Source organism: Tricharina praecox (genome assembly GCF_024521635.1).
Source record: "Tricharina praecox strain CBS 144465 chromosome Unknown BZA05scaffold_6, whole genome shotgun sequence".
NCBI lineage: Eukaryota > Fungi > Ascomycota > Pezizomycetes > Pezizales > Pyronemataceae > Tricharina > Tricharina praecox.
In genome coordinates, this window is record NW_026250408.1 from 571,121 (window position 1) to 596,335 (window position 25,215).

Consider the following 25,215-nt stretch of genomic DNA (forward strand, 5'->3'; position numbering starts at 1 on the left):
ATTAACTGCCATTACTCTATATAACTAATGGAGCCCAATTCTGGTCCCAGAAATCGGTGTTTTGTTCGGTTTTCGAGGTCTTGTTCTCTTTGGCGGCTGTGTTGAGACTGAGACAGGCCGTTGCACTGGCTTTTACATAAACAGAACGTGAATATGCCACGAAGCCTACTTCTTACTCAAGTACGAGGTAAGTAGCGAGATTTCACTAAAGATCACTCGCAGAAGTATCAAACCCCGTAGCTTTGAAATTTGGTTGTGCGCTGGTATGGTGCCTGCAATTTTGAAGGGCCCTCTTTTTGCGGTTATTTTTTCAAGGCAGCTAGCAGCCGGCAGCAGCTATGAGTGACGGAAAGTGGAAAAGGTACAGGTTATGTACCTCCCCCATCAGTAGATTCCCGGTCCGATGCTGGTGTGAATATCTTTTGCAAGATGAAACATCGGGTTTTGTATGGAAATCATCATCATGTATACTAAACCCCCACGTGATAGCAACTGATTTTCACTCTAAAGTAAGTGTAGTGGTCACATGTACTCGGTTGAAGAAAAGCTCGGAGAGATTTTCGGACCCGGAACTCGGCTGTTCAACTACTATCCGAAATACGGGCCGCCATCCAGACTCCACCACCAGATAGCCTGTCCCAGGATATGCATAGCCAACCACCGGCAGTGATTGATTCTCGTAGTGGAAAGGAACTGGTGTATACCAGTCATCGCCGGGTGGTGAAGTTGCATGTTTGAGAGTTGTCAGATGATCTTTTTGTTCTTTGGGGGGGTCGGCTGTTGCCATGTAAGTTATCCGGGTGCAAAGCTAAAAACCACTGTGACTTTATAGACTGCAGGCACCATATCACTTTATAAATCCGCGAAATCTATGGTGTCGTAGATTCGTGGTGGTCTCTAAATACTTCATACTTGTTACCGCGAGATCGATGGTTGGTTTGCATAGAACCAGCTGGCTGTGATTCCCATTTTGGCCGAATGCTAAGGCACTACTAGACGACTTTCAGGATTTGCCAGATGTCAAGATATAGAATGAGCTAATGCACTGCGAGCATCGCGGGCAGAGCTACCTGTGCATAAACCATCCAATAAACAGGTAATATCTCCAGGGAGAGCTCCCATAGAATGATAGCACTCTGGGGTTAATATTGGGAAACTCCCCAGTGCCAAGACGTGGTTTTTAGCGCACCTGGTAACTTCTGAAGCCAGATCTTATCGACTTCTTGGCGCGAATGATGGGCAGTGAGGCGGGAAGCCGATGATAATGTGAATGGCCTCCAGCTGTCTCGAGTCTATCCTCAGGAAATGACTCTGATAGTTACTGGTGGGCTGATGGCGGCGTAGAAACCTAGAGTATCTATATGACATATAGCAGCTGGTATGTAGATCGACTGCTTTGACATGGTAAGTTGGTAACCAGCAAAAAAAGATACATAAACCTCAATAAGAACGCTAGCGCGTTCGCCTTAGCATTCGAGTTCGAGCATATGTACGGTCTGGGTCTGCGGTCCACACTCTCCCAAGTAACTTAAGTTGCGTACATCATACTTTACTTACCTGGTACTTAAACTCCATTCCGCCCCGTGGTACAAGGATTTCGACTTCGATTTGCTCGATCGTTCATTCAATTCCTTCTTCCTCTTCTTCGCAACACCAGCCTCAACGGATCTGGAATACCGCCTTCCCACCCACTCCGTGTCATCGGCCCACTCTCGATCGCTCGCTCCCTCCCTCACGAAATTCAATAGCACCACCACCTACCGCCCCACCGCCTACGCCGTCGCGTCACCCCTTCGTCGGCTGCCTACATACTTTACCTTGCGCTTAACAAAGAACGAGACGGGGCCCCACATTCAAAGGGTAGCGTCGTGGTCGTCGCAGGCAACAGAGAAGGAAAGGATAGGGAAGGGAGCGCTGTCTAGTTATCCGACGTCATCAGAAAAACAAACACTGTCACTGCATACTACACACTACGGACAACTACAACCGAGCGAGAACGACGAATCCAGCCAGCCAGCGACCGCAACGGAAACACCGCACGACCAACTAAACTAGAAGCTCCCGCCATAGAGTAGAGTAGAGAGGCGTCGTCGTCGTCGGGCAGTCGTCTTCTCGGGGAAGCAGGAGCAGGAGCAGGAAGGCAGCCGGCAACCTAACCAACGTACACTACAACACTACAACACAGCACAACACAGCATCATGATCATCAAGCTCCCCTCCTCCGTCCGGTTTCCGATCACGGTCACCGAGTTCCTGAAGCAGCCGAACAGCAATGTGGCGCGGCTCGAGCCGCTGCTTGTATACACCTACAAGACGATGGTCACGGAGTACCCGGAGTACGGCGTCGAGGTGCAGGTGGAGAAGACACTGTCGTCGCAGTTTGACGCGCCCGTGGGCGGAAAACTCGCGCGGTGGATGGTCGGCGTTGGCTCTGTGGTTGAGAACAGCAGGTTTGTTACGAAACCGGGGAAGGATGGAGAGGGTGGGCGAGTACTGACACGGTGGTGGTGATAGTACGCCGATTGTCGAGATCGATGAGCCGTGTACACATGAGATTCAGTTCGCCGGACTTTGCACGGAGTGTGGTGAAGATATGACCTTGTGAGTCTGACCCGCGCACATCCGTTGGTAGCGAGACTAAGAGTACTGACGATAGGTGTGCAGGACGGACTACAATTCGTACTTCTCGAACAGTGATCGCGCTACAATACAGCTGGCCCACGACAGCGCGGGATTGACTGTGAGCGAAGATGTAGATACCACCACCATCCCCTCTCCTCTTTCCGGTCGTGGCACAATTGTCTAACGTGGGGGTGTTATTTTCTTTGCACAGGAAGCTCGGAAACTAGAAGATCAAGCGAAACGGCGGTTAATCAAGGAGCGGAAGCTGTCGCTTGTGGTGGATCTGGACCAGACGATCATTCATGCCACGGTAGACCCGACAGTTGGGGAATGGAAAGACGATCCCTTCTGCGTCAATCACGACTCGGTCAAAGATGTGGCGGCGTTCAAGCTCGACGAAGACATCAGCGGCGGCCGAGGAACATGGTACTACGTCAAGATGCGGCCCGGATTGAAGGAGTTCCTCGAGCACATCTCAAAGCTGTTTGAGCTCCACATCTACACCATGGGAACACGTGCATATGCGCTGTCGGTAAAGAAGATTGTGGACCCGGGTGGCACGTTGTTCGGCGAGCGCGTGCTGAGCAGAGACGAGAGCGGGAGTATGACGCAGAAGAGTTTGCACCGGCTCTTCCCCGTAGACACGAAGATGGTCGTCATCATTGATGACCGCGGTGATGTCTGGAAGTGGAATGACAATCTGGTCAAGGTTCGACCGTACGACTTCTTCGTCGGCATCGGCGACATTAATTCCATGTTTTTGCCTAAGAAGCAGGAGTTTCCTACTACTGCTACTATTGCTGCGGCCGCCACCGCCACCGCCATCGTGCCTACGGAGGACGCTGCTATAGAACCTGAGAGCATAGCGATTGGGCAGAAGGAGGAGAAGGAGGCGGAACTTGGAGACGAGACTGCCAACAGTCCTGCGAAGACTGCCGGTGCATCTATGACTGCGCTGGAGCAACTCATCACCATGGGAAGCGGCGACGACCGGCAGCTGCTGACCGATCAAACATCCGAGCTCGACAAGGCCATTGAGGCACAAAAAGAGAACCGGCCCCTGGCTAAGAAGCAGGAGCTGCAGGATAAACTCGACGAGGAAGCGGCAGCAGCGGAGATGGCAGCAGCGTCGGAGAACGGCAACACTACCCACAAAGACGTCGCCAGCGACGGTGGCGCGCACAAGCACAGTGTCCTTCGAGACGACGATTGGGAATTGAATGCGTTAAAGATACACCTCTCAGCTGTACATGACCGGTTCTATCAGGAGTACGAGAAGAACAAGGGTGCCCGCAAGGACCGCGTGTCGCAATTGAAAGACGTCAAGAGGCACCCCAGGAAACGGGGCGGCACTGACGACGATGACCTGGATATTAGCGCTGTTCCGGATGTGGCAGCGATCATGCCGGTGATGAAGAAGCAGACGTTGAGCGGTGTGGTGTTGGTGTTCTCCGGCGTGATTCCGCTGGGAGCCGATGTTCACTAGTAAGCACGAGCACCACCAATAACCGTTGTGGATTATAGATGCTAACTCTCCTGCAGCTCCGACATAGCCATCTGGGCGAAGAGCTTTGGTGCAGTCGTCGTGGAGACGGTTTCGTCTAAAACCACGCATGTCATAGCGGCGAGAGTACATCTCCCCCCCATTACAAGGAACCAACCAATAGCTAACATCCAATGTGCAGAGTCGCACCGCTAAAGTACGACAAGCGGCCCGCTACCCCCACATCAAGATCGTCAGTCCCCGCTGGCTATACGACTCCATCTCTCACTGGCGCCATGAGACCGAAGAGCCTTACCTCATCGAACTGCACCCCGAGGACCGCCCACCACTTGGCACCCCCGTCAACGGCCTCGACGACTCCACGCTCCTCTCCTCCGAAGACGACGACTCGGATGACGACTCGGATTACGACTCTGAATTCCAGGGTACCAGCAGTCAACCCGACGGCGGCGTCGACACGAGTAACGTACCGTGGAAAGATGTGGACGAGGAGTTCGCCGAGTACTTTGGCGACGACGACGACTTCGCCGACAGCGATTCCGAAAGTATCAACAGTCTCAGCCTCAACTCGGAAACGGAAACGCCTACCACCACCACCGAGCTCGAAGTCGGAAAGCGGAAACGCACCGGCGCTGGAACTGCCACACCTCCCATCGCCGGTGATGACGGCGACGGCGATACGGACATGGAGAATACCACAACCACCAACGATACCGGCAGTCGCCTCGCGAAGCGCCAGAAGATTGCCCGCGAACGCGCAGCAGCCGGGAGTGGGCTCCGCGATGTGTCGATTCCCAACGAGGGGGCTACGGCGGATGCGGCGGCGGAGGAAGTGACGGAGGCGGAGGCGGAAGATGGCGACGACAGCAACTCTCTCGCAGACGAGCTGGAGCGTGAGCTGATGGGCCTCGACAATGCCGATGGCGACGAGGGCGGCGGCGGCGGATAGTAATTTCCACAACGGGACGGGGGGGGGGTGTGACTTGTACGATAGTTTTCTTCTCTTTTCTTTGTGACAACATCCGGAGTTGTTTGGAACATTTTTTTCTTTCTTATTGCTTCCTTCCATGACTATTATACCTACCTTTTTTGGGATGTCTGGGGCGTGCTTGGGGTGTGCTTGGCGCTGTGTGAATAGGGGAACGGGTACGGGGATGGAAGTGGTGGTGGTGGTGGGTGTTGCAATCAGTGCAGTGTCTGCAGTGTCTGCCATGGAGGTTGATGAGTGATGTTGTGTGATACTTGCTGTGGGGGAAAGACGTACACATCACGGGCTAGGCCAGTGAACCTTCCGTGAGATGGGATGGGATGGGCTGGACACTTCAGCAGCAAGCCTAACATACACCACCAAGCCTACTTAGCCCTTCCCTAGGTCTACAGGAGTTTGTTGTTGTATTTACATACCTCTAATGTGCTTTGATGAGTTAACTATGCTATGCCATGTACTTCTTCCGTGAGTATTGGAACCATGTCCGAAGACACGTAGTATGGCATGCATCTCGTAGGCGGAGAAGGGTTCTTCTGTGCCTTTAGCCCTGCCTATTTATGTGGACTCCACCGGGAAATGATCGAGCTTAACGAGCATATGTGCGGTAGTTAGTACCGTAACCTTGCCTGTTTCGTGTTATGCTCTACCACGGTACCTAGTAGAGTACATCAACATCTCGCCGTCCGGGGGTCCGGAACCATGTGCTGCCGGCGGCCGCCCTGGACAACTTCGAGTGCTCGTGCCGGGAATGCCCCACACCGCACGGGGACACGACTCACGAGACGGCTCGTCAGCCCTGTGCCCAGCAGGCAGGCAGGCAGGCAGAAATCTAGAGTACCTATGATATGTATGATATGTATGATATGTGCATAACTACGGCAGCCTGCTTCCGAGCCACGTATGTAATGTAGGTAGGTGGAGTAGTCTGCAGGTACAGACATACACGCATACATAGCAGGCTGGGCCTTGTATATTGTACATGTGGACATCCATCTCTGGTCCCTCCCGACGTGTGGGCTCAGCCTGATCGAAGCCTTGCTTGTCCACGCAGGAGCTCCGGAATGCCGGTACCGATATCATATTGGTATACCCAGAGTATCTAGGGAGAACTTGCGCGGAACGGTGCTTCGTGACTCGCAGGCGTGACGAGTTGATGACAAGTCCGGCCATGCTCCTTAGTTAAGGCCCAAGGGCTCAATTACTCGTGATCGTGCTCGTGCTCGTGCGCGTGTGCTCCGAGACTCTGTATGCGTGTCAGCTGTGCGTACTCTACTTACTACAATGTTTTTCTTCTTCTTCGTGAGTTCCCTCAGGCCGCAAGCCCGGTCGTCATGTCAGCGGCCTGCAGAGTTTCAAAACTGCAGAGTTTCAAAATTCAAACCACTCGTTACACCGCGAGTCGACAAGGTTGGGAGTATATCGTACTAGGTATAGTACGCGCAGGGCATCCATCGCGGAACCTTGCATGGCATTCGAACATCGAACATCTCGCAGGCGGACTGGCCAGTGGACACATCGATATCTTGGATCTGGTTCGCTACTGTAGACTCTAGAGTGGACGAACCAGCATTTGCCTCAGCTCAATCTGACTATTCTACTAGTGCTATGTACTCCACGCAACCACGGCCAGGCTGGAATTCAGCCTACCGTGGAAACGGCGCGGATTGGATGCCATGTTTGAGTACATACGGGCGAACAACGTTGACTGTCTGTCTGCCTGTCTGCCGGCCGACCAACTAACCGACCTCGTTCAACCTTCTTCTTCTCCTTCTTCTCCTTCTTCTCCTCCTCCTTCTCCTTCTCCTTCTTCTTCTTCTCCTCCTTCTGCCTGGAGCCTTCGGCACAGCTGTCCTTTGGACACTGGAGAAAGCCCAGAACTGCACCGGTCATTCGTTGTCTGTAAATTCGTTCTAAATATATAAGCCATAAGGTCAGACCCCCCTTTTAAGCTCGTCGAATTCTATTACCATCGAGGCCTTCACGGACGTACATATTAGGTTCCTGCCGGACCCTTCTTATTCTTGTTCATCATCTTCGTCCTCGTCAGCTCCTTCTTCTTCCTCACCCTCCTGTTCCTGTTCCTCCTCCTCCATCTCCCCTTCCTTCTTCTTCCTCTTCTCTTCTTCTTCTTCCACCTTCTCCTTCCATTGCGATATATCCCCCACGCCCTAACTACCGTCCTTGCCCCCATCACTCACCGCCGCCTTACATATCACGGGCCCGGCCGGTAGTTAACTAGTTCAAGGTGTTTTGTTTGCAGTGTGATCTGCTCTTGAGCTCTCACCGCCTGAACGAGAGTTGCACTGGGTACTTCTAGGCAGTAATAATTTGTCAAACAAAGGTAAGATATAGTCTAAATCACCCTACAGACACGCACGCACACACTCCCATACTTCTGTTGTTGCCACCATCCACCGTACTGATGAGCTGTTCACTCGTTAGACTCACTCGCCGGAATCGGGCCCGGAACGTGTTCTGTTCTGTTTCAAGCCCACCTAGCCCCATCTCATCTCATCAAGCCAGCGCAAGCAAGCAGCCTCACCCCCGATCCCACTCGACGATCCGTACGGCGCACGCGCTACGCATCATCCATCACGGGGAAATAACACTTCAAATCTGCCCTCCCTGTCTTTGACAGCCCTGTTTCGTCTGTTTCTCCGCCCAAAGAATCCGTTATTAGATATCGCATCTATTACTACTATCATACTACCAGCACTCTGCACAACTGCCGCCAAAAGATCCTAGAGCGCATCTGGAACACACACGACCTCCCCTCCTCCTCATCCTCCACCCCACACACACCCCGCCTTCTGCGTCCTTTGCGCCCTCTTCGCCCTCGGCGCGCCCTAGGATCGATTGCTTTAGTTCTTTCTCCTCCGTCCATCCTTAAAGCCCCCCTTCCCGCCCATCCCCTCCACCCCCGCCTAGCTTTCCCGCTCCGGTCCAAAAACTGCATACAGCCATACAATCACCTCCAGCTTAATAACCCCACCACCACTACCAATAGCAGCGTAACCATCCGATATCTCCGCTGTCCCGTCTCTCGATCCCTTCGTCAGTACAGCATTTCGATGTCTCATGCCTGGCGTCCCGGTCTCTCCACGATAGTCGCTCCAGGCGGTGCTGGACGTAGCTCGCGCTCGAGGTCCCGCCGCCAGGAAAAGAACATTCCCCAGTTTTTGACTCAGACCACCACCGGTATTACACGATCCTACCTTTCCCCTCATCTCTTGAAAGTGGCGCATGATGGATGGCGGCGGCGGTGGTGGTGGGGCGAACCGGCCATGCAACCGGATAAGCAAGCTGACACGGAGCAGAGATACGACGCAAGTTCCACGAAGTCGAGAACCTCCAGAACGAACGTTTACACCAGAGCCTGCACAACCCCGAGGACACGCGATGGAAGATCGATGATTCGCACGAGGTGCGCATGCGCAACCGGTACTCGAACGTCTCGCCTTGGGAGAGCAATCGAGTTCGTCTCGACGTTCCTGAAGGACACTGCGACTACATCAATGCTTCCCCGATCGTGCTTAAGAGTCGCAAGGATGGGTCGGAGAAACGGTACATCGCAACACAGGTATGCGCGCGCCTTTCCAGAGAGACGGGGGGAGGAGGAGCAAGAGAAGATGTACCCCGCTTCGTGCTGCGCTTTTGCTTTTGCGATTCTGCACCGCCGTACCGATCCGTTCAACGGCCGGCCGGCGGCAGATGGACAGGCTGGAGGCTACTCCATGCACCCTCCACACACACACTAGGCGCAAAGCTGCTGCATGCACATGGCCGGGTGCCCGATGATGTGGCCCCCCGTAGTCGTCTACTTTTAGGATTTGCTGACACTCGGCTCGCTCGGCAATCGTAGGGACCTAAGGAAGCAAACTTAAGTCACTTTTGGCGGATGATCTGGCAGGAAACCACCGATGTGGCGGTGATCGTGATGCTCACAAAGACCTTCGAGCTCGGACGGGATAAATGTTTCCAGTACTTTCCCGATTCGGATCCCGAGCCGTGGGTGATCAAGGATGAGGGCGAGTTCGACGACGGATTCGAGGCGACCATCACTCTGTTGGAGAAGAAGAAGGATTTTCGGAGCTTGTGCACCGTAAGGAAGCTGCTCATGAAGGTGGGAGATAAGAGTAAGATCGTCTGGCATCTGCTCTTCAAGGGCTGGCCGGACTATAACGTCCCCGAGGGCGAGGATAAGAGTGCGCTGTTGGAGTTGATCAAATTGGCGAACGAGAAGAATACCGGGCCAGATAACCCCCTGATCGTTCATTGTGAGTGCACCCAATCTCGGTTTTCCGCGGGGGTGGGTTAACGGAACGAATAGGCAGTGCTGGCGTCGGACGCTCGGGCACATTTATCACGCTCGACCATTTCATCCGCGACATCGATGCCGGAGCCATCCCCATCACCGAACGCGAGGACCTCATCTTCGAGACCGTGAACGAGTTGCGAGAGCAGCGGATGTACATGGTGCAGAGTGAGGTGCAGTTCCAGTTTATCTACACTGCGCTCAAGGAGCGCTTTATGCGGAGGGCGAAGTCGTCATCACCACCCACGGTCCACGAGGAGTTGCGGGAAGAAGAGACACACCATAGCGCATAGCACGCGGTATCGTGGAGTCAAAGTTCCTGGACTTTTCTGTCGGTCAGTCGCTAGCTGCGGGATCCTTTCTCTTCCCTTTTGGCGTTTTCCGTACGCCACACTTCGGCGGATCTTCTCTCCTTCGCAGTCTGCGCTTGCATGATACTCGGTTTGGTGGGGGGGGGGGGGGTGTCTTTTCTGGCTTGTATTTTTTGTTTGATGTTATTCTACGGCGAGTGGGGGGTTTTGTTCATACTTCTTTTTTTTACTTTTTTACTCTCTTGTGCTTCTTTCACGTTACGGGGATACACGGGAGTTCAATCTTGCTATTGCTCTTTTGCGTTATGTTTTTCCAGCCTGGTCGCGTCGGGTCGGCGAAGGGATGGGTGTGCCACAGATGTATGTGTTCTATGGCTCTAGTGTACCATGGCTGTCTTTCTTCTCTATTGGAGTGTCTGGTGTTTTCTGTCATGTAAGTTAGGTAGAAGCCGAGTTGCTGCCCTGTCCGTCCGTCCATCGTGAGCCAGCATCAGCATCAGCCGAGCTGGTTCGGGGTACATCGGTAACGGTAACGGACTTTCATCCGGCGCAATTGATGGCGGTGGGTGGGAGGGGAGAGGGAGGGGGGGAGGAGAGATGTAGGATTGTTATATTTTGCTATGTTTCGCGTGTGTGTGTGTGTGTTAACTGTATCAATATGATTACTATCCCGGTTGAAAGATCGTCCGTGCATCACAGGGCGCCGCCGGTTTGTTCAGGACAGATCCCAGTAGCTGTAGCCACTGCCGCGGCCGCGGTACCTAGGCGGTGGCAGCCAGGTCCCCCGTTCGTCCTTCGTGCGAAGCCCGTGAGGTCGAAAACATACAGCGTAGGTTCATAGGTACATTTGTGGCCGGATGAATACCGCTGTTTGCGGATCTTTGAGGACATAGGCAGCTTGACAGGTATGTCAGGAGATTAAGATAGGTACCTAGTTGGCTGAAGTTGGAGAACATGAGATGGCATGTATGGTATGTACCTACATAGAAAGGTAGTGCGATCCCGTCATCGGACCGGTTGGATAATCATCCCGTATGTATCGTCAGAGAAAAGCCGGAGCTGTAAATAGAGTACAGGGTTGGGGTTGATTATGGATTCGTGGTGCTCATTGATGGTTACTTCTGTACGAATAGGTAGTTTGCTGGTTTGAAGAGGGCATTGATGTTGCGTGTTTTGCTGCTGGGTATTGCGTTGATACGAGCTCCGGACGAGAACCTGTGTACCCTGAACTGTCAATTCTATGCATTCTCCCTCATCCCACCTTTCCCCATTGCCACCGAGCCTTATCTCCCATTTCCCTTCCAAGCCCAACCGGTTCCAACCGCCGCCTCCTAGTTCTCCCGTTTAACCTCTAACATGTGTGGAGCTATTCTACCGGAGGAGCAATCCTATTGTGTCACGGCACATCACTCGTTCAATGCGCTTTTTCGATGCGAGTGGCAAATGGCCCTACAGCCCATAGCCGCCCGGCCGGAACCACGCCGGACAGTTTGGGACGCTACGTAGTTATCCACGAGTGATCGGACATGATCGGGCCCGATCGCCGACTAAGAGGAGGGGTAGCTATTTATCCGATGAGCAAACAAACCCCTGCATGGAGTACGACCCACGGTGTCCTACTCTACAGCTGCCGGCGTAGGTATCTATATGAACACTCCGTGCGTTGTTCCTTTCTCCTGCCACTGCTGCGTACCTGCGTACATATCCCGCCTTTGACTTCTTTAGCTACATACACAGATCATTGATGGACACCCTTCGCTCCCTCGCAGAGCAGTGGCTCGAGCTCGATAAGGTAACCCCACCCACCTACCTACTCACGCCACCTCCGCGAGAAGATAGTTAACTGAACGTCTGCAGAATGAAAAAACAAAAGCAGAGATTCAGAAGTTGTTGGCCGATAACGACACCGAGGAGCTCGAGAAACGGCTCGGGAGTCGTGAGTGCCATTCCCCCCAGCCATTTGGTGATCCACGGCTAACATCCTCCAGGGATCTCATTCGGCACCGCCGGTATAACCTACTACCTCCCAGCTCCCGATGCCGATATGATATTGATGTGATATGTCTTCTGCGCAGGTCTCCGCGCCGCAATGCAAGCCGGCTTCTCGCGGATGAACGATCTCACCGTGATCCAAGCGTCGCAGGGGCTAGCAGAATACATCTCGACCTCTGTGGCCTCTGGGGGAGCGTCTATTGTGATTGGCTACGACCACCGGCACAACAGCGAGCGGTTCGCGCGGCTCACAGGGGCGGCGATGATCCAGCGCGGGATCAAGGTGTACTTCTACACATCCCTCGTGCACACACCGCTGGTGCCGTTCGGGATCAAGATGCTCGGCGCCTCCGCCGGCGTCATGATCACGGCTAGCCACAATCCTGTCCAGGACAACGGCTACAAGGTCTACTGGTCCAATGCGTGCCAGATCGTCTCGCCGCACGATAAGGCCATCGCGAAGGCTATCGAGAGGAATCTGACCCCCGTGTGCTGGGATGAAAGCTTGGTGGATACCAGTGAGCTGGTCGAAAAGCCAATCGAACGCATCCAGGACGCGTACTTCCACAAGCTGGTAGACCTGGCCACGCACACTGTTCCCGTGCCACGGGTGAGGGTGGTGTACACGCCCATGCATGGCGTTGGGCTGCCCGCGATGCAGCGCGCCGCGCGGGACCTCGGCGTGGCGGAGGAGGACCTAGTCACTGTGAAAGCGCAGCAGGCCCCAGACGCCGACTTCCCCACGGTGCGGTTCCCGAACCCGGAGGAGGTAGGAGCACTCGACCTCGCGATCGTGACCGCGACCGAAAACAACATCTCGATCGTGCTCGCCACCGACCCGGACGCAGACCGGTTTGCGGCGGCGGAGCGCCTGCCCTCCGGCGAGTGGCGCACCTTCACGGGCAATGAGCTGGGCATCCTCTTCGCGGCGTACGTGTTCTCCAACACGCCAGCCTCGCAGCGCCCAAAGCTGTGTATGCTGTGCTCGACTGTCTCCTCGCAGATGCTGGCGTCGATGGCGCGAATCGAGGGGTTCGCGTTCGAAGAGACCCTCACGGGGTTCAAGTGGCTGGGCAACCGCGCGCAGGCCCTGGAGCAGCAGGGCTACCACGCCGCTTACGCCTTCGAGGAGGCCATCGGCTACATGTTCTCCCCGCTCGTCCAGGACAAAGACGGCATCGCCGCCGCGGTGGTGTTCATCTCTGCGCTGCGAGACTGGTCGTCCGCAGGACAGACACCCTACCAAAAACTCCAAGAGCTCTACGGGAAGTACGGCTACTTCAAGACCGCGAATAGCTACTTCGTCTCGCGCGACGCGGCGCTAACTCGGAAGGTGTTTGCGGATATACGTGCTGCCGCGCCGAAGGCGGTCGGGGCTAGGAAGATAACCCGCTGGAGAGATCTCACCACGGGCGTCGACACCGCTACCGAGGATGGCAAGCCAACACTGCCCATCAGTAAGAGCTCGGAAATGATCACGGCCGAACTCGAGGGCGGCGTTAGGTTTACGGTCCGTGGAAGTGGGACCGAGCCGAAGATTAAGAGTACGTCTCCTGTCTCATTCCCCAGGAAATTGTGGGTTGGCTAATGTGGAGGACAGTGTACATCGAGTGCAAAGCCGACACTGAAGCTGCGGCCATCGAGGGCGCTCAGGAGGTGGCGAGGGATTTGACGAGGGAGTGGTTCAGACCTGAGGAGACGGGGCTGAGGCTGCCTTGATCTGATCTGGGCTGGAGGCGGGTTCATCTTGGACGGCGGAATCGTGGGCTGCGGAGTTTCATTATGTATTTGTGATGTGATGCGACGATAGAGATGTCCGGAATAGAGATAGAATTTACTATTTTGCCATTTGCACAGTGTTGGAGCTTGAACAGAACGGAAGATATACTCCAGTTAAGTGAAAAGACATCACATCTCGATCGATAGAACACCTATCGATACAACAACACCCAACAACACAATGAATGCAAGTATGCATATGTAAAACCCCACGAATGAATGCCCTCCAAAAGTAATCCAACAAGCAAGCAAGCAAAGCCCCCCGCAATAAAATAAACAAGTTGCAAACCCGTAATGAGACCGAACAATACACCCCTAGAAAAACAAAGACCAAAGTGGGGGCGAGGTATCGAAACTTAGAGACCCGTAATAAAACCAAATCATTACTCGTAACGCAGAAGAAGATGAAGATGAAGAACACCCCAAGAAACAAAACCCAAACCAAAAAGAACCAAAACAACCAAAAAAACATCTAAAACCTATCGTCTCCCCGCCTCCAACCGCTTCAGCTCCACGGACCGGGCCACCTGGTTCCTGATATCTTTGCTGACGGCCCAGGTCTCCTTGAACTTCTGCATGCGAACGGTCGCGATGACGGCGTGGATGACGGAGCGCAGGGCGGGCCGTTTCTCGCGAACATAGCGGTCAGGGAAGATGCCCATCTGCTCGACGAGCTGCATATTCGCCTCGTTGCTGCGGGATGTGTCAGTACCACTACCGCGCATTGCCCATGGGGACGGGAAACATACCAAGTGCTGTACAGCTGCAGCTGCATGAGGAAGAAGCTCTTGCTGAACGCGAGATCGCTCCTGAACGACGCTTCGCGTGCGCCCTTGGCCTTGAGGTACTGGATCTGTTTAGCCAGACCCTTAATCTCGGCCTGATGGCGCTTCTCGGCCTCGTGGATCCTCTGCTCCGCCTCCTCGACGGCCTTGGTCGGGAACGACTTCGGCAGCCCGCTGTTGCTTTCCTGGAACCGCACGCGCTGTCGGATCGCTCTGCGCTCCTCGTCCCATGCTTGCTGGAGCTCCTTGGTCTGCTCGACTACGTGGTGGTACTTGCGCGTGAGCCGCTCCAGCTCCGCGGACGCGTGCGAGTCGACCTCTTGCTTCGCCTGCTCGAGAGCGCGTAGCTGGGCTTCCAGCTCGCGCTCGCGCTGGCGGCGGCCGCGGATATCGTCGTCCCTGGTCTTGACCTGGCTGTTAAGCTGTTCCAGCTCGGCTGTGGCCGTCCGGAGGCGGTCGTGGAGATCCCGGCGTTCCTCGTTGATCTGCAGCTGCGCTGTGTTCTCGGAATCCTTGAGCTGGTTGTTGAACCGGGCTTCGGCAAGGTCCCGCTCCAGCCCGTGGATCTTCTTGCGAAGCTCGCCGAGGGTATTGGTCGCATCGAGGTTCTTTTGCACCAGAGAGTCGTTGGTCTGCCGGATTTCGCCCAGCTCTTGCTCGAGCATGTTGACCTCGTGAACCAATTCCTCGTTGGAGTGTTTCTGCTCCGCCAGCTTCCGGTCAATAGACTTGACCTGGCTACGGTGATCGCGGATCTTCTCTTGAGCGGACGCGAGTTGTCGGCGGAGCTCTTCCTCTACCGCACCACGACCGGAGATGGGCGAGCTGACGATCGATGGGGGCTGGTTAGCGGCACTGCGTGCGTCGTGGAGCTCCTGCTCGAGCTTGTTGATTCTGCTTCGGAACTCGCGAAGATCCTTTTTGGCGGTGGCTTCTTGTCGTGCAAGATCCGCCTCCCGCCTTTGAGAATCCGAGAGGTGGCCACGCAGAGATTCGATCTCCGCCTCAGCATCGCTATCGTGAGAACCCTGCTTGACCAGCTCATCGATCCTAGCTTCGAGACGGGCAACCTTCTGCTGGGCTTTCTGCTGCTCCCGCTCGCGACTGTCCGAGAGCTTCTTTAGATCATGGCCCAAAGTGTGCGCCTTCTCTTCCTGTTCGCGTGCAGCCTCGAGAGTCTCCTCGAGCTCGGCTTCCAGCTCATCGATCTTCCTCTCGAGAATCTCTCGCTCCTCGCTTGCATGCTGAACCTCGATCTCGAGCTTGCTCTTGGCTTTTCGTAGCTCCATCTTCTCGTTGTCGAAACCCTTGGCCATTTCACCATACTTCGAACTCTGGGCAAGCCTGCTCTTGAGCTCATCACGCTCAATCTCAACGTCCACCGCAGATGTCTGCAAGTCTGCAAGCTGAGATTGAACGGTCATGAGTTGATCCTGGAGCTGCAGCTTCTCCTTGTTGGCAGTTTCCAAACGGCGGGTGGCTTCCTGGAAGTCTTGTTGCAGTTGCTTCTGGGTTTTCGAATCAGCCTCGAGGTCTCCCTGGAATGTCTGGATGTCGGCTTGAGCGACGGCACGTTGGTTTTCGAGACGGGTGACTTCGAGACGCGCAGCATTGAGCTTCTTCCGCACGGCGTCAACCTCAGCCTGTGCGGCCTCGATTTGCTCACTCGCGCTCTCTTGAAGCTCGTCGTTTTGCGCTGTCAAGAGATCGACTTCGTCACTTAGCGCCTGGATCTGGTCCTGGAGCGTCCTCTCGGACTTTTTCGATTGTCGGACTTCCTCCATGGCAGCACTGAGCTCAGCGGCCTTGGCCTCGAGGGCGTGCTTGCGTTCCCCGATTTCGCCTTGGAGCTCCTCGATCTGTCTCTCCAAGCTTTGCTCTGACGCTTTATGCCGTTCGGTCTCGTTCTGGAGCGCATCGGCAAGCTTGGCTTCCTTCCCTTGGAGGGTATGTTCCGTCTGCTGTAGCGACTGCAGAGTCCTCTTGAGGCCCTCGGAAGATTCCTCAGCTCTCTGCAATTTGACCTCCAGCTGACGTTTCTCGGAGGCCCAGTTGTCGAACTCGCGCTCGTACTGTTGTGCCTGCTCCTGCAACTTGCCATCGAGCTCGTTCAATTCATCATCGAAGGCATTCCTCTCTACATCCGCCTGCTGTCTGTATGTCTTCTCGGCAGTCAGAGCGGCATCCCTCTCCTGCTGGAGAGCAACGTTGCTTTCTTGGAGCTTCTTTTTGACTTGTTGAAGCTGTTGTTGGAGCTCGGCGCTTTCGGTAGCAAGGGAATCGTGGCGAGCACGTAAGAGATCCTTCTCGGAGGTAGCGTGGAAAAGTTCACCTCGAACCTTCTTGAGCTCCACATCCAGGTTATTGCGGGCATTGGCATTGGCCTCCTTCTCGCGCTGCAGATTGTCCTTCTCCCTCTGCAGCCGGTTGATCTCAGCCTGCAGACCCTGAGTGTTTGCCTCAAGACCGCCACGAGCTTTCACAAGATTATCCTGTTCGCGCCTGTGCCAGTCGACCTCATCTTGCAAGGTCTTGACCTGGACTTCAAGATCGGTCCGGACTCGTCCTATGTTCTCCTTCTCTTGCTTGAGTTGTGCCTCCAGCTTGTTGCGCGCGTCGGTGTTGGCTTCCTTCTCGCGCTCCAGAATTTCCTTCTCCCTTTTCAGGCGGTTGAGTTCGACCTGCATACCTTGAGTGTTTGCCTCGAGACCGCCGCGAGCTTGAGACAGAGTGTCCTGTTCACGCTTGAGCCAGTCGATCTGGTCTTGCAAGCTCCTGTTTTTGACTTCCAGATCGTTCTTGACTCTGACGATGCTATCTTTCTCATGCTTCAACCGAGTAATCTCCTCTTGCATGCCCTGCACGCCAGCCTCGAGACCTCCGCGGGCTTGGGTGAAGTTTTCGTGATCGCGTTTGAGCCAGTCGAGTTCTCCTTGCAGAGCCTTGGCTGTAGCCTCGAGGTCATCGCGGGCTCTCATGACGTTACCCTTCTCCAGCTTCAGCCGGTTGATTTCCTCTTGCATGCCCTGTACACCGGCTTCGAGACTACCACGGGTCTGGGCAAAGTTCTCCTGATCGCGCTTCATCCAGTCGACTTCCCCCTGTAGGGCCTTCATATTGATCTCGATCTCGTTGCGAGTTCTCGTGAGGGTCTCCTTATCCTGCTTGAGCTTGAAGATTTCCTCTCGCATTCCTTGGACACCAGCCTCCAGGCCTCCGCGAGCCTTCGAGAGACTATCCTTGTCTTGCTTGAGCCAATCAACTTCGCCTTGCAGTGTCCGCGCCTTGACTTCCAATTCGTTGCGCGCCATGGCACTGGCCTCGTGCTCTTGCCGGAGACGATTGATCTCATGTTGCGCCTGCTGTGCTTTCGACTCAAGTTCGGCGCGGGACTTTGCGAGAGCCTCCTTGTCGAGTTTGAGCTGGTGAATTTGCTTCTCCATCGAATCCGCCTCCGCGTCAAAGTCGCCGTTCATATCCTCCATCTTCTTCTGCAGTCGTTGGTTCTCATTGATCTTGTCTTGGTATTGGGAGTCCAAGTCATCGTACTGTTGTTGAAGGTTCTCTAGCTCGGCCCGCACGTCCTTGAGTTCCGACCTGAGTGTCTTGAGTTCTTTGTTCTCCTCCGCTAGTCGACCTTTGTACGAGAAGCTCTTGTTCCGGACGTCGTCGCCCAGTCTTTCGACCTCATCTTCCAGCTTTTCGTTCTCCGTTTTGAGCTGGTCTCTTTGACTTTCGACCTTCTGCATTGCTCGTGTCATCTGATCTTTCTCGTCTTCGGCCTGTCGTTGTAGGTCACTGACGGTCTATCCCAGCATTAGTCGACGTGTCCACCTGTAGCCATGTGGCGAGGGAAACGTACCCGCTCGAGCTCCTTGATCCTTCTTTCAGCCGCCCGTAGAGCTTCGTCCTTCTGTTCGAGCAGCTGCTCCTTACCGCTGAGCTCTTGATCTCGTCCCTCCTTGAGCTCGTTGATTTGTTCCTGGAGCTCACCCGCGTGTTCTTCCAAATCCACGATGCGGTCATCCCTCTCCTTAAGCTTGTCCTCAATTTCGGCAAGCTGCTCCTCGTGTTTATCCGCCTCTCTTTCCTTCTCCCTCAGCTCAGCTTCCAGATCGCCCTTCTCGTCCTCCAGCGTCTCGAGCTCTTTCTGCAGTTTCGCCACATCCTCGCCCTCTTCGGTTTCCATGCCAGCGATGTGTTTCCGCAGCACCTCGTCATTCTCGCGCAGCTGTTCGATCTCGTCCAGAGCTTTATCGAGTTCTGTCTGGACAGCTTCGAGCTTCCGTTGTAGTTCCTCGCGCAGCCTGGCCTCCTCCTCGCTCCGCCGGTCGTTGGTATAATTGCTATCCCGATCTCTCCCGGAGCGTCCCAGTTCCTGCCGTAGCTCCGCAATCGCCTTCTCCGAATCCAACAGCGACTTTTTGTACCGCTTCAGCTCCGCCTTGAGGGTCGCTCGCTCGACTTTGATCTCGACGTTCTGTCACAACCCAACACACCCAGTCAACCCAACACACTCCCCACAGAAAAAAAGCAATCGCACCGCCAGGGAGGGAAAAACCCGCTGACTACCCACCTCCTTTAACGCCGCATCGTTGTGCTCCGGCCCCAGCTTATCCAGCCGCTCGTTGAGAAAAAACACCTTGAGCTTCAGACTAAAGTTCTCCTTCTTGATATCATCGATAACCTTCTCCTGTTCCCTGAGGGTCATGAGCCCATCGCCACCCAGCGGAGCACCCGCCCCTCCCCCACCCCCCCTCGGCGCCAACGGCGTGCTGCCGACCGAACTCTCATGCGCACTCGGATTAACCGTCTCGATGCCCGTCTGCTCGGAGAAGTCGGCAGTATCCTCGGGGAGCGCGGGGGAACTGGGCAGCCTCGCCCCCGGCCGTAGGAAGTCGGGCACTGGCACGCCATCGCCGAACACGCCCGAGCGCTTCACGCCAGACCGGTGCACGCTCTTCAGCAGCGGCGTGAACTCGTTGCGCCGGTTGGTCAGCGCGCCGAACGGCTGCCGCTGCGGCGTCGCGAGCGTGATCTTTCCGCTCCCGCCGCTACCGCTCCCCCGCTTGCCCCCCCGCGACAGGATACCGTGGTCGACACCGGGAGACTGGAAGGAGTCGATCATGCTACCGAGGTCAGCGCTGCTCGGGTCGTCGCGCGACGAGTACGCCATCGTCGTGTTGTTCCCGCCGGGTGATGGGAGCGCGCCCGGGTACACCATCGTGTGCTGGCTAGTAGTAGTGGTGGTGGTGGTGGTGGTGGTGGTGGTGGTGGTGTTGTTGTAGTCTTTGCTGCTGTGTTTTCGTTTTCGGCCGTTGTCGTTGTCGTTATTGCTCGCGGTAGTATCGGCGGAGCTAATTGGGATATGCGTCGGTTCCTGTTCCCTCGGCGTCGTCGCATGGGAATGTCGCGACGTGACGGGGTCGGGGTCGGGGTGGGTGGGGGTGGCGGGCGAGCAGGCAAGGTGTTGTTGTTACTTTGTACGTACTCTAGCAAGGGTTTTGGCGTTGTTTTTGTTTACGTTCGTAGCTGGTGGCCTGCAGGTCACATGTTCTGGCTCGGCGCGTTGAGTAGTTACGGCAACGTCGCAGCCAGTCTAGGTATTGCACATACATATCAAGGTTCTGACCGATCATGGATTGCCGTGACGACAGCACAGAAAGAATTGCATTAAAATTAAAAAGCAAGTGTATGTACCCGCGAAAAGCGCTATATAACATGGAAGCAGAGAAAAAAATAGGCAAAAAAAAACGGCCATAGGTTCAAGAAACTGTCGTATAAAGGGCCTCTAAACCACCAAAAAAAAAGAAGGATCGCCCAACATAACTTCATAACGCCTTTTACAGAGAGACAGAGGTATATATCGCATCTATGTAGCATGTCTAATTCTTTTGGAAGGAGAGCCAAAAAAAGAACTAAAGCCCCAAAGGATAGAGGAAGAGGAAGAGGTGGAAGGAAGGGCCGCTCAGAAATGACCGTACTCTCCGGCTTTGGCCATGTGCGCCTGGCAGTCCGCAAGGAGCTGCGCCTGCCTCGCGACTTCGGCGAGACGCCCAATGATCTCCCGGTTGCCACGGTAGAAATCCCAGATGGCGTAGGGGATTCCAACGTCTTTACAGAACTCGATCACCAGCTTCTGGGTCCGGCGGAGATTATGGCGAGGAATGCGAGGGTAAAGGTGGTGGATCGCCTATAAAGAAAGAAGCAGTTTAGCATGACAATCGCATTTTTGGGGCGGAGTGCAAAACTAACCTGGAATTGCAGACCGCCATGGAAGAAATCCAACCACTCGGAGCAATCGACATCCATAGTGGTCCTCAGCATCTTCTGGGCGAAGCTCTCATTGACGCCCAGGTCCGAAGTGGACATGGCAAAGTGCGACAGGGTGATCTGCACATGCAATGGCATGGTGACCATGTGGCTGATCATCACATACACGAATCTCTGCCAGTTGGTCTCGAGACCGTGGTAGAGCACACCGTATCCGAACCAGTACCAGAAGACTACGAGGCCACTCAGCTCGAAGTACCGGTGCCAGGCCGCAACACCCCGGCGAGGTCCCAGTCCCATGATCAGGTACTCCAAGGACAGACGGTACAGGTTGAATCTGCCGAAAAGAAGGATCGGGTAGTAGAGGTAATGTTGATACCGCACGCAGAGCTTGGCGAAAGCGTCGTATGGCAGAACACGCTCGTAGTAGGTCGAGAATACGCTGCCGAAGAATCTGTGGGAGATGGCGAAGAACGGGAGATGCTCGATATCCGGGTCATGCTCGGGGTCATTGGTGACGATATGGTGGACCTAATCCCAGCTGTTAGCCCAACAGTCAACGCGTCGGAATCGGAATCGGCTTGCATACATTGTGACTCCTCTTCCACCAGCCCAAAGAGAGACCTCCGAGGAAGTTGGCAATGACGATTCCCATGCAGGTGTCGACCTGGAAGTTGTGGGTGATGCCCATATGGCCGGCATCGTGCGCGGCGAAGACGAGTTGATGCCAGAAACATCCCACGAGGAACGCCGAAGTTTTGTACCAGCCGTATTTCAGGCAGATCATCGCTCCGACGAACAAAGCGGTATACCGGGTGACCTCGCGTGCATACGCCCAGTAATTGCAATTGAAGAGACCTTCGGCGCGGATTTGGGCTTCGAGCGCGCGGTACTTGATCGCAATCTCTTTCTGCGTGTTGTAATCCAGCGAAGGATATTTTGCGATGTCTTCCTCGATGGCCTTGCGGGTGAGATAATCGGCGTCGAATGTGCCCGGGCCACCGACTGGGCCCGGCGTTTCTGAGATCGATGTTACGGACGACGACAACGAGCCGGCACGTCTACGCCGGAGGCTAGGATCCAATACGATGTTTTCGTCGGCCGACGATGTCGGGGACGACGATCCGGAGCTGGACTGGGTTTCGCATAACTCGGGAATCTCGATAGTCGGGGTCGGTTTCTCGTCGTCCTCTTCGCCGTTGTACGCTCTGAACTCTCCACCCTGGATGGGCGGCAGAAAGTTCCGCCATTGACCCTCGATCTTGCCGATGATGAATGATTTCATCCGCCGTCTCGCTTCTTCCGAGTGGAGTCTGACACGAACGAATCAAATCAGCCAAGAAAACCTTAAAACCCGACCACAATGGCATCCGAGACACATACACGTTGATCTCGTCCGTTGCATCTCGTCCGATCATGTGCCGGATCGCCTTGTCTCCTCCGGGGTGGAATTTCATCCACGCATTGACCGAGAGCACGTTCGAATCATATACGATGATGCCCTTCCCGTCCGCGATGAGGCCTTCGACCTGCCGTCTGGTGAACGTTCTGTCCGCTAGCTTCCCCATGTTGAGCTTCCAGTCGAGGAATCGAGTTGTGTAGGCAGCTTGTGCGGTAGTTTGTAGCGGTTGATATCTACTTGCGTAGTCGTCGGGCTGGGTCGTTTGTTTTATTCTGTTCTCTTTTCTTTTTCCTTGCGAGATGGATCTTGAAGTGGGGGAAGTTCGTGAAGTTCGGAATCGGAAACGAGCGATGGGCAGCTGGCAGCACGGGCAGCGGGGCCTTATTTTAGAAATAAGGGGGGGAACAACGGCTAACTAACGAGTTGGCATTATCTGGGGTCCGCTGGCGAGTATGTAATGGATGTGGGGAGATGAGATGATGGGGGACGGGCTGAACGGGCTGAACTGAACGGGCTGGACGGATCTCGATCGCGACAGCTATGAACCTAGGGAGACGAAGATTTAAAGATGCGGAAAAATCGGCAAGTGAGTGAGTGTCTGTCTGGGGGAGGAAACACTGGGAGCAGCAGCGGGAAGGAGAAGGGGAATCCGATCGAAGGGAAGGACACAGGCTGAAGAAGGGGTTGGACTATAAAGTAAACGCCAGTCTGTATTTTTTTTCTCCCACGAGGCAGGAGGCAAAGCAGGTCCGCAGGCAGGAGGACGACGCACGGCGGCGGGCAGGTATGCGGCGTCGCCTCCGTGCGAGCCAAGAAGAATTAACTATTCCTGAGCTGAGACGCAGCAGCAGCAAGAGCAGCGAAGCAGTTACCGGTTGGACCCCTGAATTTGGAGAAATCGTTGGAATGCAGGGATGCCTGCAGCCAGGGCTCAGGTCAGGGGAGTTTGGCCACGAACCTGGAGTTTCCGGTTGACAGGCAGGAGAGTGCTTGCTTGCCTGCTTGCTTGCTTGCTTGCTTGTTGCGCGTCTGCGGTTGGCCAGATAAACGTGGGCCCGGGCGAGGGAAGGGGCGCAGGCACCACCAGTCGGCAAACGATAGAACATCAGCTATCGATTACTTAGGTAAGGACTTACTCAGATAATTACCGGTATCTATCCACATCGATCCATCTGTCGAACACATCTCGAGAGCCTCTTCAACACCATCACCATCACCACATCGTCGTTGTCGTGAAGAATCCCCTCCGAAATCCGGATCGCAGGCCGTCAATCCGCCCAGAAGAAGAGGTTCAGGCTGTCCCTCTCACGTTGAACATATGCAGCCAGTCTACGAGCTAGAGCCAAAGAAACCAGGCCTTCTCCTATCCCATCCCAAAGTAGGGTATGCAGAGTATCAAGGCCTCACCCCCACCATCTTGTACGTACACAGACCGTGAAAGGAAAAAAACGAGAAGGGTGTTGCGACGCGCAACGCACGTCGAATCATTGCGCCCCTTGATCAAGCCCATCATATGATCCATAACAATCGCACGGTATCTACATACCTCATATGATACTTTTTTATCCTTAAGCGCGGTGGTATCGTCTGTCGTCGTATGTGCCTAAGGCACCTGCTTAGATAAATACTTGGTTATGTCTTATCCATTTAAGCAACCACTTATGCCTCAGTCGTCGCAGGTTGTACGGTACTCTAGGTACTCTAGATATGCAATCCCAACATCGGTCGTACGAGTCTCCGTCTCCGTCGAAGAAGTCAAGTGGTACGGCGTGGCGTCATGAATTCAAACTCCTCCCCTTCCTCCTCCTCCCCCTCCTCCTCCCCAAGGCCGCTCGATGAAAATCGAGCTGAACAATGGCGTGGAACCGTCTTGTGTATATGTATATACCGCCATGATCCAGTTAGACACATACCTAGGTCGCAAGCAATCGATGATTAAACAAAACAAAAGCCCCCCTCCTCCAAAGGCGTAGCCAAGATGTAGAGGCGATGAGACATACCCGCTGTCTCGCCGATGGCCCGTGGGGGCGCGCGGCGGCGAAGACATTCCCGTTCCGACCGCCGACCGCGCGACCGCACACGCACAGCCGCTTCTAAAAAAACCCCCGCAACGATAATTATCAGCGGCCTCCGTGAAACTCCGTTGACGCGCTCCCACGAGGTCTTCAGCGGCCAGCAGTCAATGGCCTGCGGTCAGTGCCGAGGCATGTCTCTCCGCTGGTTTCATGCCTAGGTCCTAGGCATGTATAATGTAGGATGTAAGAAGTAAGTATTCGTCGTGCGCCCCGAGCCGCAACGGCTGCCTGCACACTGCACACTGCACCAAGATATAGTATTGTGTATCGTATATCGTAGGTATATCGTACTGCATATAGTTATCATCGTCATAGGCCTGTATCTAGAGTAGAGTAACGTTACATCATGCCGTCCCGTACAGGTGGCGACATCCGAATCGATAGTATATGCTGAGCACTTACCTAGGTAGAAATCGTCAGCTCTTTTTTCTTCTCGTTCTTTCAAGGCTTCGTTTAATCCAGGAGGGAGGGATTGCCGGAAGATACCGTAGAGTACGGCGTACGGCGTACTCTACGGCGTACAGAACACTGCTCGAGCTCGAGCTGATCCGAGGAACTGTTCCAGCAGCCAGCCAGCCAGACAGCTAGCCATTGACGATCGCGACGTAAGTGCTGCCCGCAGACGGGTGCATCGCAGCTTCGTCGCCTCGGATCTCGGAAGAGATTGAGAGAGGAGAGATTGGGGAAGGCATGATGCGGTGCCTGCATACGCTGAGAGCTGGGTCGCCGGTCGCCGATCGGCACGGTGGAGTAGGTACCTGCATATCTTCAGGTTCAATGGGCCATGGTGGTGATGCAGTGGTAGTTGCGGTCGAACGCTCTTGAGTCTTCTGCAGCTGTACATAGTTCTGTAGTTGACATCGATGAGTTAGCAGGCGGACTAACTAATACATAGAGTACCGTAGGCCGGTCGCTTGTCAGTTACTCTAGAGTGGAGTAGTTACTGTGGAGTGCGGTGCGGAGCGTAGATATATGCGCAGTTCAGTGTGTAGGGCAGAGCTGAAAAACCATCGATTGCAACCACCACCAGCACCGTGCACCCTCTATGTACTCTACTATAGTTAACGATTCAACCACCGCCATCAACAATACCCACAAAGAACCTAGACGAATGAATGTATAAGCACCCGCAACAGCTGGACGCATGTACCTACCGGCCCCCGGGTACT

At 54.7% G+C, this 25,215-nt stretch overlaps 5 protein-coding genes across 5 annotated transcripts; 3 read left to right on the forward strand and 2 right to left on the reverse strand.

Annotated features, from left to right (window-relative positions):
• The first annotated feature begins 2,014 nt into the window (after positions 1-2,014).
• Positions 2,015-5,193, forward strand: BZA05DRAFT_235688 (uncharacterized protein). Its single transcript, XM_051479852.1, has 6 exons — positions 2,015-2,450; positions 2,515-2,601; positions 2,665-2,752; positions 2,834-4,107; positions 4,165-4,252; positions 4,308-5,193. Exons 1-6 carry the CDS (start codon positions 2,200-2,202, stop codon positions 5,073-5,075), a joined length of 2,556 nt encoding a protein of 851 aa, XP_051341576.1. The 5' UTR covers positions 2,015-2,199; the 3' UTR covers positions 5,076-5,193.
• Positions 5,194-8,185: 2,992 nt separating this feature from the next.
• Positions 8,186-9,722, forward strand: BZA05DRAFT_442945 (protein-tyrosine phosphatase-like protein; the record flags this gene model as incomplete). Its single annotated transcript, XM_051486814.1, has 4 exons — positions 8,186-8,312; positions 8,432-8,694; positions 8,977-9,391; positions 9,445-9,722. The coding sequence occupies 4 exons, from the start codon at positions 8,186-8,188 to the stop codon at positions 9,720-9,722; spliced, it is 1,083 nt and encodes a 360-aa protein (XP_051341577.1).
• Positions 9,723-11,349: 1,627 nt separating this feature from the next.
• BZA05DRAFT_391082 (uncharacterized protein) lies at positions 11,350-13,566 on the forward strand. The gene is made up of 5 exons (XM_051482940.1): positions 11,350-11,532; positions 11,598-11,676; positions 11,729-11,749; positions 11,816-13,276; positions 13,333-13,566. The coding sequence occupies exons 1-5, from the start codon at positions 11,485-11,487 to the stop codon at positions 13,449-13,451; spliced, it is 1,728 nt and encodes a 575-aa protein (XP_051341578.1). The 5' UTR covers positions 11,350-11,484; the 3' UTR covers positions 13,452-13,566.
• Positions 13,567-13,990: 424 nt separating this feature from the next.
• On the reverse strand, positions 13,991-19,472 carry BZA05DRAFT_333836 (uncharacterized protein; the record flags this gene model as incomplete). The annotated part of the gene is made up of 9 exons (XM_051480704.1): positions 13,991-14,204; positions 14,261-14,442; positions 14,557-14,814; positions 15,031-15,747; positions 15,892-16,628; positions 17,637-17,982; positions 18,159-18,446; positions 18,510-18,776; positions 18,873-19,472. The coding sequence occupies 9 exons, from the start codon at positions 19,470-19,472 to the stop codon at positions 13,991-13,993; spliced, it is 3,609 nt and encodes a 1,202-aa protein (XP_051341579.1).
• A 688-nt stretch (positions 19,473-20,160) lies between these two features.
• BZA05DRAFT_235803 (fatty acid desaturase-domain-containing protein) lies at positions 20,161-22,327 on the reverse strand. The gene is made up of 4 exons (XM_051479853.1): positions 21,953-22,327; positions 21,159-21,882; positions 20,552-21,100; positions 20,161-20,489 (listed from the first exon to the last, which is right to left on the reverse strand). Exons 1-4 carry the CDS (start codon positions 22,135-22,137, stop codon positions 20,265-20,267), a joined length of 1,683 nt encoding a protein of 560 aa, XP_051341580.1. The 5' UTR covers positions 22,138-22,327; the 3' UTR covers positions 20,161-20,264.
• Between the last annotated feature and the right edge of the window lie 2,888 nt (positions 22,328-25,215).

What these genes read in the sequence shown, in the direction of transcription:
- BZA05DRAFT_235688 (XM_051479852.1), top strand. Translation starts at nt 2,200, where the DNA reads ATGATCATCAAGCTCCCCTCCTCCGTCCGGTTTCCGATCACGGTCACC. An exon ending in TCTGTGGTTGAGAACAGCAG is followed by an intron (nt 2,451 to 2,514) that starts GTTTGTTACGAA and finishes TGGTGGTGATAG; the next exon opens with TACGCCGATTGTCGAGATCG. An exon ending in GATTGACTGTGAGCGAAGAT is followed by an intron (nt 2,753 to 2,833) that starts GTAGATACCACC and finishes TTCTTTGCACAG; the next exon opens with GAAGCTCGGAAACTAGAAGA.
- BZA05DRAFT_391082 (XM_051482940.1), top strand. Translation starts at nt 11,485, where the DNA reads ATGGACACCCTTCGCTCCCTCGCAGAGCAGTGGCTCGAGCTCGATAAG. An exon ending in AGTGGCTCGAGCTCGATAAG is followed by an intron (nt 11,533 to 11,597) that starts GTAACCCCACCC and finishes GAACGTCTGCAG; the next exon opens with AATGAAAAAACAAAAGCAGA. An exon ending in GATCTCATTCGGCACCGCCG is followed by an intron (nt 11,750 to 11,815) that starts GTATAACCTACT and finishes TCTTCTGCGCAG; the next exon opens with GTCTCCGCGCCGCAATGCAA.
- BZA05DRAFT_235803 (XM_051479853.1), bottom strand. Translation starts at nt 22,137, where the DNA reads ATGGGGAAGCTAGCGGACAGAACGTTCACCAGACGGCAGGTCGAAGGC. An exon ending in GGTGGAAGAGGAGTCACAAT is followed by an intron (nt 21,101 to 21,158) that starts GTATGCAAGCCG and finishes AGCTGGGATTAG; the next exon opens with GTCCACCATATCGTCACCAA. An exon ending in ATGGCGGTCTGCAATTCCAG is followed by an intron (nt 20,490 to 20,551) that starts GTTAGTTTTGCA and finishes CTTTCTTTATAG; the next exon opens with GCGATCCACCACCTTTACCC.